The following is a 15,121-nucleotide window of genomic DNA, read 5'->3' as shown; positions in this document are numbered from 1 at the left end:
CCCGCTCGAGACAAGAAGGTTCGTTGGGATCTAGAGAACAAGCACAAGAGAAACACTTGAGTAGGCGTGGGTGCTTCGTCAGCTGAAGAAAAAAAAGTTCCTTTTTCATTACGGACACGTCCAGTAGCAGTAGCTGTCTCGCGACGGGGATTTCATTCGTTCTACGGGCGTAACAAGCGTGCAACGCTTCTGTTGCATCATAGAAAGCTGAACAGTTGTTGCTTTTATGACTTTTGTTGCTTTTATGACTTTTGTTGCTTTCATGACTTTTGTTGCTTTCATGACTTTTGTTGCTTTTATGACTTTTGTTGCTTTTATGACTTTTGTTGCTTTTATGACTTTTGTTGCTTTTATGACTTTTGTTGCTTTTATGACTTTTGTTGCTTTTATGACTTTTGTTGCTTTTATGACTTTTGTTGCTTTTATGACTTTTGTTGCTTTTATGACTTTTGTTGCTTTTATGACTTTTGTTGCTTTTATGACTTGCGTTACTTTTATGACTTGCGTTATTTTTATGACTTTTATGACTTGCGTTACTTTTATGACTTTTATGACTTGCGTTACTTTTGACTTTTATGACTTGCGTTACTTTTATGACTTTTCTTCATTGCTGGGCCGCTGAGTTGCCCTCTCTTATGTACTTCTTTTTTGTGAAAGCGTCTGTTACTTTTATGACTTTGGTGTCTTGCGTTACCTTGATGAATCGCGTTACTTTCATGACTCGTGTTACTTTCACGACTTTTAAATAAACAGTCATAAAACAGCTTTACGTTACGGCGTCCGTGATTTGCTGACGGCGCTTCCTGCGGTCTTTGAATTAGAACGGCACTGTGGCATGCAATGGCAACAGCTGGTGCTGTACGCCGCTTCGCGGAAGAGATATTTTGACAGACGCAACGTACCGCACTTACGTACCTTTGTGAATATTATTTGGGAAAAGAAGTTATGCAGATGGGAAGGAAATCATGGAATCTGTGAAATGAAGCTTTCTTGAGGTGGTTAAGCAAATTCTATGATACCCAGGCTCATTTCGTTGCTGCGTCATCGACGTGCAGGTAACTGGCGCGCGCACCCATCTGCTTTCGCGCATCCGTGCTACGCAGTGTGACACGTGCGGTGACCGTCTGGAAGCGTTCCTTTGCGTTGGCGCGATAGGATTGTGCGTACGATTGTTGTGCCAAGGAGCGATGAACCATTAGGCACGTGATTCGTTCTTTAGTTTGAGCTATTCAGCATGACAGCAGCCGCGGTCAGGTCAACCGACAAGTTGAATTTTGCGTGAACTGCGCGTAAGCGCTTTGGCGCCTTTATTTACTTTTTATGCTGATACGATTTCTCTTGTGTCTGTTTTAGCCGGCGTACCTTTGTTAGCAACATCTCTGCCTCTCCTTAATTTTTGCTCGTTTGTTTCTTTTAGCCGGCCAATTCATAAGTACTGTTTGCGTAATAGAGAAGGAGCAGCGGGCATAACCTATGATGCCAACATTTCCTCCGCAAACATTCAATAATAATAATGAAGCCCGAACAACGTTGCGGTCACGCCCAACGTCGGTCTCATTGTTTCAATAAAATTGCGAAGAAAATGTTTTAATGTTGACACGGTTTTTCTTTTCTTTTCTGCTGGCCAACGAGTTCAAAAGGCTTCACTGCGAGAGAGCGAAAAGCATATCGAAAACCACAGCCAGTCGCTCTGCCGCACGTAGACATCCTTTTGTTCCGTGTACCATTGGCGTTTTTTACCAGATCCTACTATTTTGCGGCAAAGCCTACACTGCCCTTACAAAAAATGTTGTTGGAAATCCATTGGTTTTCCATCGATATTTCATGGTGCGTACAACAGAAAAACTGTGGAAGTTCCATGGATATCTTATGGAGGATTTGTTGCACAATCATGGAAAAGTGGCCACCGTGAATCCATGGGATTTTCATGACGTTGTTTTTTCGTGGGATTTCCATGGGATTTCCATGGCGTTGTCTTTTTGTGGGATTTACATGGGATTTCCATGGCATTGTTTATCGTGGGATTTACATTGCATTTAGTTCTCAGTGTGATGACTTCGTGTTGTCAGGTAATGCTGATCAAGCACAACAGTACGAAACAAGGCATCTTACTCATTTTATTTCACGGGAGAGAAGGGAGGACAGACTGTTCTTCAGATATGGCACACTGACCCCTGGAAATTTTGTGCAGGTGTATCCTGAAAAAGAAATAAAATAAACAATGTGCAGCTTTAGCAAACTAATCAGCAAAAGATGCTTACTTAAGCCAGAAGACTAAGCAATGAATGTCTGCTTGAAGCTTTCGGGTTTAATCCAGGTTGTTCTGTATAGGGAACTATAACAGTATAATGAGCCATGGTAAATGTGGCAAGAGCTTTGTCCCAGTTGTTAGACAAAGTATTTAACTAAATCAGCTTCTATGCAGCTTAAACTATAAACTACCTTTATGTGTGAATTATTGCCCTGAAAAAAACCTGAAATATTTGTGTTCTCCTTGGTTAAATATTTATTACAATTAGCATTAGCTGTTAAGCTATCTAATGGTCACTATGGCAATGCAAGGCTTGAAAATAACATGAAAACATTGCATCTGCAACCGAATACTTTTTGTCAAACTCTTTAATTAGTTTAGGAAAAAGCATGCAACATGTTTAAAGGGACACTAAAGGTTACTATTAAGTCAACGTGGACTGTTGAAATACCATCACAGAAACCTCGAAACGCTTGTTTCGTGCCAAGGAGAGACTTATTTTAAGAGAAAATGCGTTCTGAAGCGTCCGCGTACCTCTAGCGCAGTTCAAATCGCCCGCCCTCCGATCGAGGAGTACTGACATCATGGTCTCATAGTGACGTTGCGCCATCGGTGAGTAGAACAGCGTCCGCAGACGGCGCTACGGCTTTTCTGCGCAAAACGCAAACGCGCGGCCAGAAACAGAGCCGACAGCAGTGCGAAAGCGGGAGTATGGTGGCTAGCAGAAGGAGAAACGAATTACGTCTCACGGCACACGGAGAGTCCGTTTTCGTTAAACTATAGGCTGCGGCGAGCTCGCAACGTGGTCGGCGTGGTCTGTGAGCCTTTTCACACTCGCAACAGGGCATAAAAAAGTGCGAATCGACGCAAAACTCGGCCTAGAAACGTGCTTCGCCACAGCCAAGCTGGCATGACCCAGATGTCGTTTCCCGCACCGCCACCAGGCGCCGCTACTATACCTCAAACTCCAGCGCAATACGCCCATAAGCTGGTACTTAATTTTATGACGCAAACTTCGACGCTCGTCGCAATGGACCCTGACACCGACAGATTGGCTCGCGATGGTGGGCTCAACTTCAGCGATTTGAGCACCGACGAGCACGACCTGCTGCTGAGGGCTCGCACTGCCGGCGTCGTTGCGTACTACGACGGCGGCCTCGACACCGGCTCTCCGGAGCGGGAAAGCAACGAGGGCTTCCCACGACATCACATGGACGTGGCATTCTCGCTGCTTGTTCCAAATGAAAGTTTCGCGAGCCAGCAGAACCCTCACAGCACGACGCGATAACGAAAGTACTGAAACTCCAAAGCGTGCACGGTGCAGAGTCGAGCGCGCAGAGTCGAGCGAAAACGAAACCTTTCGAACACCCATATTACTGAAGGGCAACGTCAAAATGTAATTTTTTCTTTGAATCGAATAGACGCAGACAAGTAGCATTTTTTTCCGTCTTATAATCAAATGAAATGATATTTTTAATACGAGTAGTTGAGTATTAGTAACACAAATTATGAGGAGTCCTTTTGTCATCGGGCTAGTACCGGAATGTCGCTGGGGGGTCTCAAATCGTGTCATGCATTTACCTCAATTTCTCGGTTAGTAAAGCTCTGTTCGCGATTGAATTGACGCCTTAGACGTTCTAGAACATTGCTCTACCACTTTAACTTGAGTTTCTGGTAACCTTTAGTGTCCCTTTAAGGTAGGTGCAGCCTGCTGCTGACACATCACAGTAGTGCTGGTCAGACATGCTGTGAACAAACTAAATCACTTCCATTCTGAATGTGACTTTCACACGAATCTGATGGGGCTCTTCTCTGTGCAGTCACTAAGGTACTGCTAGAGTGAGCCTTGCATGCAACATGAGTCATGTATATTTGCCACTTTGGGATAGCAATAAGCACTATGTGAGGCCAAATTTAAGTAATGAAAAATTTTGCAGGCTTTTCTTAATAAAGAAAAAAAGCGCTATGGAATAGGTAGCACATAGAAAACACAGCTGAACATGGTTTAAACTGTGCCATGAGATCCAGAAGCAGACCTAGGACTGTACGTGTGCTATCTGGCCAGCTAAGATCAATCGACAGCTCAACCAGTCATTTGTTTTATCAGGCCTCTAAAAATTGTGCAGCCGCAAGGGCAATAATACAAGTGAAGTATTTGTCATTCCACACAAATTACTAGGAACACTTACTATACTTCAGCTAGTTGCTAATGGCACAGTGGGTATAACCACAATAGGCTTTCTTGCTATGGCAACTTACACGCATGTTTTTAGTTTCTTTAAACAAAATCACTGTAATCCAATAGTGTACGCACCTATCACAGCCTCCACACGTACGGGATCAAGGGCCTCCTTCTGTCGGGTCTCGCCCCGAACGCAGCTTTTCCCTCCGAAGAGGGACTTGCCCCGCAACTCCTCCTCGGAGAAAACGTGGCGCAACAGTGCCCTGGCAAATTTGCCAGGGCCACTGTCACAGGCTCGGCACAATTGGTTTATGATCGACTCGTCGACCAGTGTGCCACTGCCAATGTCCACCTGGACACAGAAAATTAAGAGACACTTTAGAAGCTCACCTTTGGGCATAAAGGTGAATAATGTATCGCCAAATATACTAGCCATAAATGACAGCAGAAGAAAAACAAGTGTCTGGCAGCATCGTCACATGGTTTGCATTGTAGAGGCATGTCTTTGACAGTTACTTGCAGAGACTGACACTGCAGTGCAGGTGCGAGTAAGAAAGAAAAGAAAGACGGAAAGACAAATATAAATTGTTCACAAGTGGACTTCGTAATTGACGGCTCGTTGCCCACAGATACACAGGCAGCTGTCAGCAGGTGCGACATCAACATGATCTTTGTTAACGACTACTAAATGGCGTATAGTTTCAGCAACCTTCCTGCAACCGCTTGCCACCGGCCATCATGCCGGCCAGGCATCAGCTTTAATCATAGTGACAAATTGCAAATGATCAACTGCACATCGTTAAGTGATCCAGACAGACCTCTTTCACCATCTCAAGTGATTCCAGGGGCCAGCGATTTGGGAAACACTGATTTAACCTTGCATTGCTCAAGGCATCACTTCAAATGCACTATACTGCCAAAAAAGAAAAAAAAGGGAACAACTGGCAGCAAATAAGCGTACCTTTGTGCAAGCAATTACCGGTTCCTCCGGCTTGTTTTCTGCTTTTTGCAACATCCTTTTGAGACGTTTGACCATCTTGCCAGCTTCTGCATAATGAGCAAGCAATACAACCAGTGAACAAAAGTGTGTGTGTATTTCAACCATTTCAGTGAAAGAGCACAAAATACTGATTCCTTATGCAGCACTATATGTCATACATAATAATGAACTTTGTGACACTTCTGTTATTTTTGTGCATCAGTCATTGATGCATGATTTGGTGCAATTTTGTGTCCACAAGTCATTCATGTAATACGTAAAAGTCATTCTGCAAAAAGTGTTGCAAATACAAAACTGCACCATGAAAAATGCAGAGTGAGACTTGATGGCTGCACAACTTGTATAGCTTCCACAGGGTTGCCTGCTAAGTATGGAACAGAGTGCACATTCCCTCATGTTGCAAAAGGTACATTATGCAAACTGATCACTGCCTAAATGGTCACTAAGAGGGACAAGTACTGCATCAAGTCATAACATTGACCCGTGCCTTACGTGAATGTGTGCTCTAAATTTGATGGTTTCACATTAGTGGCTCAGAGCAGTCTTTTCATGCTCGCAGTTCCTTTTTCTTTATACCAACACAGAAAATCCCGACCTCTCCTACACATACCTTGCTGCATGACAGGGAAATCCCACAAACAACGCTGCTGGCACATTCTGAAAACTTGCACATGTGTTTTGTTTCCCAAGCATCTTAGCTTTCCACCTTTTCGATCTTATTAAATGTCTTGCACGTTCCTTTTTTTTACGTAACAGGCTATGCTTGTACGGTAAAATTACAGGTTTCCAGATTTCTATCAAATTTTTTTTTAATTCTCCTGCTGTGCTGATCGCCAGCATTATGTTTACAGATAATTGCACAAGCATGCAGTTCAGGTATGTCGTATTGACCGGCCTGTCTATCTGGAGTTCTCAGCTTTCGAATACTGCGTGGTGGCATGATTTTCCGAACGCACTGGTGGTAAATGCCAAGGCAATCCCTCTATAACACTTCCGAGTCGCCACACAGAACCATTTTGATGTCCCGGTGCTTCACAAGCCTAGCTTGCGTGCTGCCATTAGTCTTAAATTGAAGTCTTAGAACTAAAGTTCGCCTTCCTATGGCAGTTCATGCATTACTTCCAGCCCTGTGTGCACATTTCAAAGCAAGAGCTCATTACATATTACAATTATTTAAAATCTGGTCAAATACAATACCTTGTTGCATCACTGCAATAAGCCAGACAAGAAACTCAATCAGAAGAGAAAATCCGTCTTACATATAGCATGTACCTCGCCTACATACGTGCTTGAAGGGCTTTGACATAGCAATTTTTTTCTGGTAACTTAAGATTCTAGATCTCTAAACCCCAGAAAAAAAATACCGATATGCCTCGGAGTAATTTATTATGATAGCTTTTCTATAGTCAGTTTGGGTTACATTTTCAAGGAGTATACTCTTTTGGGATGTCATGACGTAGTATGTGGTCAGGTGGGAACAGGACATTACGATATTCTGACACTTGCTCCAGCTTGCTTGATCACCTCGCTACTATTCGTTGTGAGGGCCAGCCAATGTAGCAGCATAGCAAACAACCGAATTAGCTGCAGCGAGTGTCAGAATGTTGCAATGTTAAAAATTTAGTCATGGGGTTTTAGGTACCAAAACCACTTTCCGATTATGAGGCACGCCATAGTGGAGGACTCCGGAAATTTAGACCACCTGGGGATCTTTAACGTGCACCTAAATCTAAGTACACAGGTGTTCTCGCATTTCGCTCCCATCGAAATGCGGCCGCCATGGCCGGGTTTCAATCCCACGACCTCGTGCTCAGCAGCCCAACACCATAGCCGTTAAGCAACCACAGCGGGTTTAAATAAAATTTCACACTTGCTAAATTTGCTATGGATGAGTTGTATATAGCACTGAATCAATCTTGGCAAAGCAGCACAGCTGGTAATTGTAAAATTTTTTTAGCAGTCATTAAACAGCACCTAGTAGACGATACATGTATCTGATAGTCTTGCCACGGTCTGCAGTTCTAAGCTATTGTGGCTCAAGCTGGCATCACTATGCCATGCCTGGAGAACCACATACTAATCAGGACATGTGGGTGTTCCAAGCGTCTACTATAGTGAGAGGGCTCATGTATACTACAGCGAGAGCACTCATTGTTGCACAGGTGCAACAATGAGCGGTTGCAAAGGTGCAGCACTGCGATTTCGAAGGTTACATTGAGGAGCCGTGCATTAAGTCATGTGCAACTGCTACCGAGCAATAATGCTGGCATTTCTTTTTCAGCTTCAGTATCAAAAACAGGTATTTTTCTATATGAGGGATCGACGTTGGGCTAGTTGGCATTGCATTTCGAAGGCGACACTGTGCATAAAGGTGCAATGCAATGAAGGGTGAACAGCACAACGATTGTCCTTGTCTTATGCACCGTTTCCTCTTCCAAATATTTCTGCTAGTTCTGAAATTTAAAAGGTAAAATTTTGCACAGAGGCACCTTTATGCCAACATTTCATGAAAGGCTTTTTACACAGTTAAAGGCTTTGTTGCAGTTAGCCTTCAGCAATGTTACGAATCCTGCAAGGAAGGGTTGCAGTGCTCAGAAAGACTAATGTTTCGTGCGCTAAAAGTCCTTTGGGGAATAATACCAACACATAGTGTTGACCTGCGTGTACTTTATGTGCATTGAGGGAATCATAAATAAACTGAAGAATGACTAAGTATATGGCTGCTGCCTTAAGGTGCTTACCAGTCACATAGTCATGCCCTTCCTGCAGCCTCTTGAGGCTTTCCACTTCTGCCCGTAGGGCTTCATTTTCCGCCTCCAGCTGGCGCACTCTGTCGCCACAAGTGCCGCAAGCTGCATTCTGAAATCATGACAGTGCATGCATTCTTAGGCATCAAAGACACAGAAAAATGGGTGCAGATGTAGAGTCAGTAACATAACTGGGGAATATTACTTCTGGAGGTTGGTTCTGAATGCTGGCCTGTAAGTGAATATTGTCAGTGCTTTTAAGAAAGCAGAGGATGGGAACAGAACAGAAGGAACACTTGCCTTTAACGGATTTTACTTGGAAAGGAAATTTGAGATCACAAAAGATTGGAAAGGATACAATCAGACCTCGTGCCTAGCATTACTCACCACGTGCACCTAGCCCGTTTGCTAACAGAACGAAATTCTTTATTAGACAATGTAATCAATGCAGTGTTTGCACAGCTATCGTCTCTTTTGATGCACATTTTAGACTCTTACACTACCACTAAAGACATTGTCGATAAAAAGCATGAACCGGGCTCATAGCTGCTTAACATGCATGTGTTTATAAAGCCTGATGCTAAATATAAGTAGTAAAGGCAAGGCACAGAAGACCAGGAATCAAGAACACAAACAACAGGACCGGCGTCGGTCCTGTTGTTTGTGCTCTTCTTGAGTCCTGGTCTTTTGCGCCTTGCCTTTACTACTTCCAAGCATGAACCAACTAGCTCAAGCAAGAGTTTTGCTAAATGTAACTTTTCTCTTGTAAACTAAGCCATATGATGCAGTGAATATAGTAGAAAGCAAGCAGCCGAAGCTTGATGTGGGCGAGTTGGTTATGCATACTTGAAGAAAAGAGCGCTACGAGGACGCGGACTAAAAGAAGAAACATTTACGACGGACAAGGCGCTACTTCCAACTAAATGTTTTTTTGAAGAAACAGGACTTTAAGTAGATACAACATAGAATGGCCCATCGTGACATCACGACCTCCCTATCTCATTAGAAAAGCTATTTCTTTTTCGGTAAGCGACACTGAAGGGCAGCTAATGCACGTGCCATTGGCCTTTGCAATGTAGAAAGCTTCTAATATCTCCCGTTCTAGTCTATCTCTTAAAGTAATGTCGTATATGAGATACCCTAAAGTTGCCAACAGGTTTATATCGGTCAAAGCGGACGGTGTTTTAATTAAAGGGCACGTGAGCAGAATTGGGCCGTAAATAGCAATGCGGGGGCCATCTAGCAGAACACTGTAAACGTCACAATTGCCGTCCATATCTTCGCGAGACTAGGTTTCTGGCACGGTCTAGAGATAGACTAGAACAGGAGATATTAGAAGCTTTCTACATTGCAAAGGCCAAGGGCACGTGCATTAGCTGCCCTTCAGCGTCGCTTACCGAAAAAGAAATAGCTTTTCTAATGAGATAGGGAGGTCGTGATGTCACGATGGGCCATTCTATGTTGTATCTACTTAAAGTCCCGTTTCTGCAAAAAAAAAAAATTAGTTGCAAGTAGCGCCTTGTCCGTCGTACATGTTTCTTCTTTTAGTCCGCGTCTTCGCAGCGCTCTTTTCTTCAAGTAGAAAGCAAGCAACAGGAAGAAGCAGAGGACAATGTTTAAGTCTACAGAGCACCACCACACAACAGCCGTCGATGTGTAGAACTACTGCATTCATCATGCAGTCACAGAGGCAGCATGGCCACCTAATCCATAGCAGCCTCACAGTTGGTGCATAGAAATAGGTTTCAAGTGCACTCTGTCCACTGTCACAATGGCAACCTTACTGACAGTGATGCAACGAATCAATGCAGCAAATGAATGTAGCGCCACCATGCATTGCAATGTCTACTGTGTGCCAGCTCCCCAAATTTCACACCACCAAAACTATGTCATGATACAGCAATGGCACAACTTATGTAAAAAGGACATGGTTGTGACATATTTTGCATGTTCTCCACAACTCAAATGTTTTTCTGCATAGTCATAAAGTATACCTTTAAATGCATGGTGTATTATATATGACATATGCAAGACCACTTGTCGAAACGTTGGCTCCTGCATTCACTTTGTTCATGTTTTGCTCATATGCAAGCTTATGTAATACCCCAATCACACAGGCACCCGCAAACTCCTTTTAACTCCATTGTCTTTATCTCGATGCGCTGGATGTCACACGGTCGCCCTTCCGCTGAGGGAGCTTAAAGGAGCGTTTGCTCAAGGGAGATTGGCAATTTCCCTCAGCAACTGAAGGAAGTACTCTTGTGCCTATACTTTTTGTTGTAAAAGTGATAATTTACTTATTGCTCGCACTAAAAGTAAAGTAGCGTGCATTTGGAATGTTTCCATTGAATTAAATAAAAGTCCAAGCACAACTCGGCAACAGTTATGCTTGCTGCTGCACAATACTCTTGACCTAGGCTGCTTGGCACCATGTTTTTCTCATCTTAGAGGGCGTTTACATGCCTGTCAAGTTCATGTAAACGCTAGCCGGTCAGACTGAACAAGCATCGAGTCAGGCTGAGTTAGCCTGACCCGTTTGAAGCGTACATGTAAATGCAGATGGGTCCGGCCCACCAGCACCGAGACTTGTGCGGGAACACTGGGATGTCGTAATTTATGCGGCTGCAGCAGATATAGCATCAGGACAAGGTCAAGACAATGCACTGTGCAGTGCAACCTCATCATAGCAATAAGACCGATGAAATAGAGCTGTTGCAGACAGCAGTGGGAACAGGAAGCCCAGTTCCAACACGTCCATCTCTCGGCTCAACGCTGTGTGCCGTCGTCCCGACTCGTCAGAAGCAAGTTAATGTAAATGCAGTAAGGTCAGGCTCCGTCAGGCCGAATTCCGACTTGACCCGATTTCATCAGGTTCATGTAAACGTGGCCTTTGTCGTGCGGTGGTCGGTGTGGTCACTCATGACTGGCACCGGCACAGTAGACAAAATTAAAGAAAAGCTCAGGAGGTCACCATGCACGAAACGTGTTTTAGTATAGTTTGCAGCAGCTCAAGTAGCGGAACCCAGAGCCAACTTGCTACGCCGCAAAGGAAAAAAAGGCAGATAAGCCCTAGCATCGCTGTTACAGCCAGCGCACTTTGATATTTAATGAGGTGTATGTTTTTTGCACCAAACATATTGAATAATATTTTTATGAAAGAGTGCCGATTATAACAGCTATGAACGCAATTAGAAGTTACGTTCTTGTGCAAAACCCAAACATCGCTGAGCGCACCTCTGGAGGCTACATTTAAAATGCCCCTTGTTGGTCGTGTGACACCACAACTTCCTTGAGGTCGAACTTCCTTATACCCGTGTAACACGGGCACTCACGAACTCCTTCAGGATAAGGGAGCACGAGACTTCCTAAGGGAGTTCGACCTCAAGGAAGTTGTGGTCGTGTCACACGCCCAATAACGAGGTCTTAAATGTAGCCGCCAGGAGTGCATTAAGCGGTGTTTGTTTTTTGAACTAATACAAGAATACAACTTCCAATTACACTGTAGCTATCATAATTAATGCTCCTTCTATAAGAATATTATTGAATGCATTTGATGGTAAAGACATACACCTCATTAAGAATCAAAGTGTGCTCGCTAAACATAGCATTGCTGACAGCGCCATTAGCCACCTGGTGCCTATGTACGCTTTTCCTTGTGGCATGGCTAGCCTCCATAGCGTGGCGAGTAGGCTCAGTGTTCTGTTACCCGAACTGCTGCAAACTATACTCAAAACATGACATTTCGTGCACGGTGACCTTGTGGGCTTTTCTTTTATATTGTCCATTGTGCCATGGTGTCATTCATGAGTGACCATACCGACCACTGCCAGACTAGCACGACAAAGGCCATGTTTACATGAACCCGACGCGAGCTGACCGAGCCCGACATGACGGCATTTACACGAACTCGCTTCTGACGAGTGTGGACAAGTATGGCATACAGCATCAAATTTTAAAAAAATTGAGTTTTTTGGGCCAAAACCACTTTCTGGTTATGAGGCATGCCATAGTAGTGGACTCCGGAAATTTCGACTACCTGGAGTTCTTTAATGTGCACCTAAATCTAAGTACATAGGTGTTTTCGCATTTTGCCCCCACCTAAATGCGGCCGCCGTGGCTGGGTTTCGATCCCATTACCTCGTGCTTAGCAGCGCAAACACCACACAGTGTCAAGCTGAGACTAATGCGTTCGAACTCTGCTTGCGGTTCCCTGCTGCCGTCTGGAACAGCTCTATTTCGTGGGTCTTATCGCTACGATGAGGTTGCATCGCACAGTGCCTTCTCTTGGTCCTTAACCTGATACTATTCCAGCTGCTGACGCATAAATAGCGATGTCCCAGCATTCCCGAGCAAGTCTCGGTGTGGCGAGCTGGACCCGTGCGTGTACACATGCACGCTGCAAATGGATCGGGCTGGTTGAACATACCGCATGTAGTTGGGATGACTCAGCTGGACTCGATGTTTGTTCAGTCCGACCGGCTAGCATTTACATGAACTCAACAGGCATATTCTAGGTCGACAAGGCGCCTCAACTTGATTCTGTCGGGTTCGTGTAAACGCCCTGAAAGATAAGAAAAACATGGTGCCAAGAGGCCTAGGTCGAGAGCATTGTGCAGCAGCAAGCATAACTGTTGCTGAATTGTGCTAGGAGATTTATTTAATTCAATGGAAACATTTTAAACGCACGCTAGATCAATTTTAATGAGACCAATAATTAAATAATCATTTTTACATCAGGCCGCTGAGGGAGATCGCCGATCTCCCTTGACCAAAAGCTCCTTTAATCTCCCTTAGCGGAAGGGCGACCGTGCGACACCAAGTGCACTTCCCTCGAGATAAAGATGACGGAGTTTGCGGGTGCCCGTGTGACAGGGGCATGTTCACTGAAGACGTTGGAATGAACGCGTTACAGATGTCCCCCTCCACCCAAAAAGACGAGTGGAATGGGATAGATTTCAGCTGTTAGAAGCTTATTTTTTTCAAAGGTGTGCCCAGAAGCGGTTGAAACCATTGTTCCTCAGAATTTTTGCCGCATGTTTCGACTTCTACTATAATCCATCAAATATCTGGTTGCGTTCAAAATAAACAAAACTAAAAATACATTAGTGAAAAATGTCCCATTCCTCCAGACTCTTCCCTATGTGCCAAGCTTCGCTTATAAAATCGCAATGCAATTCTCGTCAAATTTTATGTTTGCTCAGGCATACTAGGCCTATGTATACAAAGGCTTGTTTTATCATCAGAAAAAAAAAGACGAGAAATTCTAAGGTTTTACATGCCAAAACGACAATCTGAATTTTAGGTATGCCATAGTGGGGGAGCGGACTCCAGATTAATTTTGATCCCCTGCGGATCATTAACGTGCCCCCAGTGCACGGCACAAAGGCGTTTTTGCACTTCGCCCCCACTGAAATGCGGCCACCGCTCTTCACAAGAAAAAAAAATATGGATGCAGTAAACGGCCCAAAGTAATTAGGCATAGAAGTTATTAGTATGCAACAGTGAAAACTTTATTTGGTGCATTTTTTTTGGCAATGTCACTAAATACATCAGTACAAGGTGGGCCTAGTGAGAGCTTGTAGTATTTTCATTAACTGGTATTCCAATCTCAGATGCGGGAATCCCTCCTTCAGCCCTTCTAGAAATTAGACTTGTGAAGAGGGGTAGGGTGACCGCAAAATGACCACGCACGTGCGCCGCAAGCACCACCCGGACGCACGATTGTGTAATTAAAAATGGCGAAACCCTATCTTTGCTAAAGTTTGAAGTATTATTAGAAGCGACTGAATGCATGCAACAAGCTTAAAACGTGGTTAGTTTCACTCGTGAAGTGTAATTCAACACTGCACCCACGTGGGCTTTATGTTCGTCCCCTTCTGTCGTTGCAGTTAGGGCCCCTGCGTTGGCGACAAGCCGCGAACGCTTCTTTTCGAGGGCTTTCGGGCTCCCTGCGAGAAATAATGCGCAAATGCAAGTGCTCAAACAAAGCTTCGACAAATACATGCACAAGGGGTGAGAAGAAGCAACGCGCCCTGTTAAAGCCCAAAATGTTCTGAGCCGAGCATAGTAAATCACCGAGCAGGACCAAATAATCTGTATACTTTTTAATGTTTACAGTAAAGCTGTTTCTGTCGCGCTAACAGAGACGGCACATGGAGTGTCGTCATAGCGCTTAAATGTGGAGATACTTCGGTCTCCGTTTTAGGCCTCTTCGAGAGTGCCAGCATCACTTGCGATCGCCAGTCGTTGCTTTAAAGTATGACGGTATATATGAATGCAAATATATGACGTGAAATAAGTGCTTACCGCAGTTCAGAAGGATTGCCGGGGCCGCTGGTTCCCCTTCCTTCCAGTACACGGGCTGCGTGCTCCCTCTCAACTTCTTTATGGCGCCCTCCTGGGCCACCAGCCTGAAGCCGACATCGGCGTCAGCTAGTGCGCGGACGGGATACACGTCCCATTTCTCCTCCGCCACCCATTTAATCAGTATGTGCGACATACTATCAAAAGTTTATCTACTCACGTGCATTCGACTGATGTGCGCTCTCTTTATAAACGTTTCACAAACGAATGCAGGCTGTCATAGTTGCTTGCTCTATCTCTATGTAGCCGCCAAATGTGGTAATAAAAAAAGTAAATTCTGTTGGCTGAACTATTACAAAGAGTTTACAGAAATCATAAGAAACAATATTTACCTATTATAATAATTTGTGTTCTAACTTATACGTTGTGTGCAATTTAACGCTCTAGGGATGGCTGCTTATCAGTAACAACAGCCAATTTCGAAGGCCGTGTTTGCGCGGGGTCAGGTTAGGTTGACCCAAGCTTGACTACGGCTACGGCCAAGGCAAGGAGCCCAGCGTATGCATGCCCTTGGCTACTGGGTCTGGTTGACGGTCAATGAAAATAAAGTAGACCTACTCATGGTGCAAGAATGGAAG

At 44.3% G+C, this 15,121-nt stretch overlaps 1 protein-coding gene across 1 annotated transcript; it reads right to left on the bottom strand.

Moving 5' to 3' along the window:
- Positions 1 to 2,112: 2,112 nt before the first annotated feature.
- Positions 2,113 to 14,726, bottom strand: LOC135897847 (uncharacterized). Its single transcript, XM_070529112.1, has 6 exons — positions 14,487 to 14,726; positions 14,034 to 14,128; positions 8,175 to 8,292; positions 5,395 to 5,480; positions 4,566 to 4,785; positions 2,113 to 2,198 (listed from the first exon to the last, which is right to left on the bottom strand). The coding sequence occupies exons 1-6, from the start codon at positions 14,677 to 14,679 to the stop codon at positions 2,113 to 2,115; spliced, it is 798 nt and encodes a 265-aa protein (XP_070385213.1). The 5' UTR covers positions 14,680 to 14,726.
- Positions 14,727 to 15,121: the final 395 nt, after the last annotated feature.

Source organism: Dermacentor albipictus, unplaced genomic scaffold (assembly GCF_038994185.2).
Source record: "Dermacentor albipictus isolate Rhodes 1998 colony unplaced genomic scaffold, USDA_Dalb.pri_finalv2 scaffold_17, whole genome shotgun sequence".
Taxonomy (NCBI): domain Eukaryota; kingdom Metazoa; phylum Arthropoda; class Arachnida; order Ixodida; family Ixodidae; genus Dermacentor; species Dermacentor albipictus.
Note: the sequence above shows the minus strand (reverse complement) of the source record. Positions and strands in the feature narration are given on the sequence as shown.

Excerpts from the sequence above, each read along its gene's own strand:
- LOC135897847 (XM_070529112.1), bottom strand. The coding sequence starts at position 14,679 with ATGTCGCACATACTGATTAAATGGGTGGCGGAGGAGAAATGGGACGTG. Across the intron at positions 14,129-14,486 it reads GGCAATCCTTCTGAACTGCG|GGAGCCCGAAAGCCCTCGAA; the intron begins GTAAGCACTTAT and ends TATTTCTCGCAG. Across the intron at positions 5,481-8,174 it reads AGGGCATGACTATGTGACTG|AAGCTGGCAAGATGGTCAAA; the intron begins GTAAGCACCTTA and ends CTCATTATGCAG.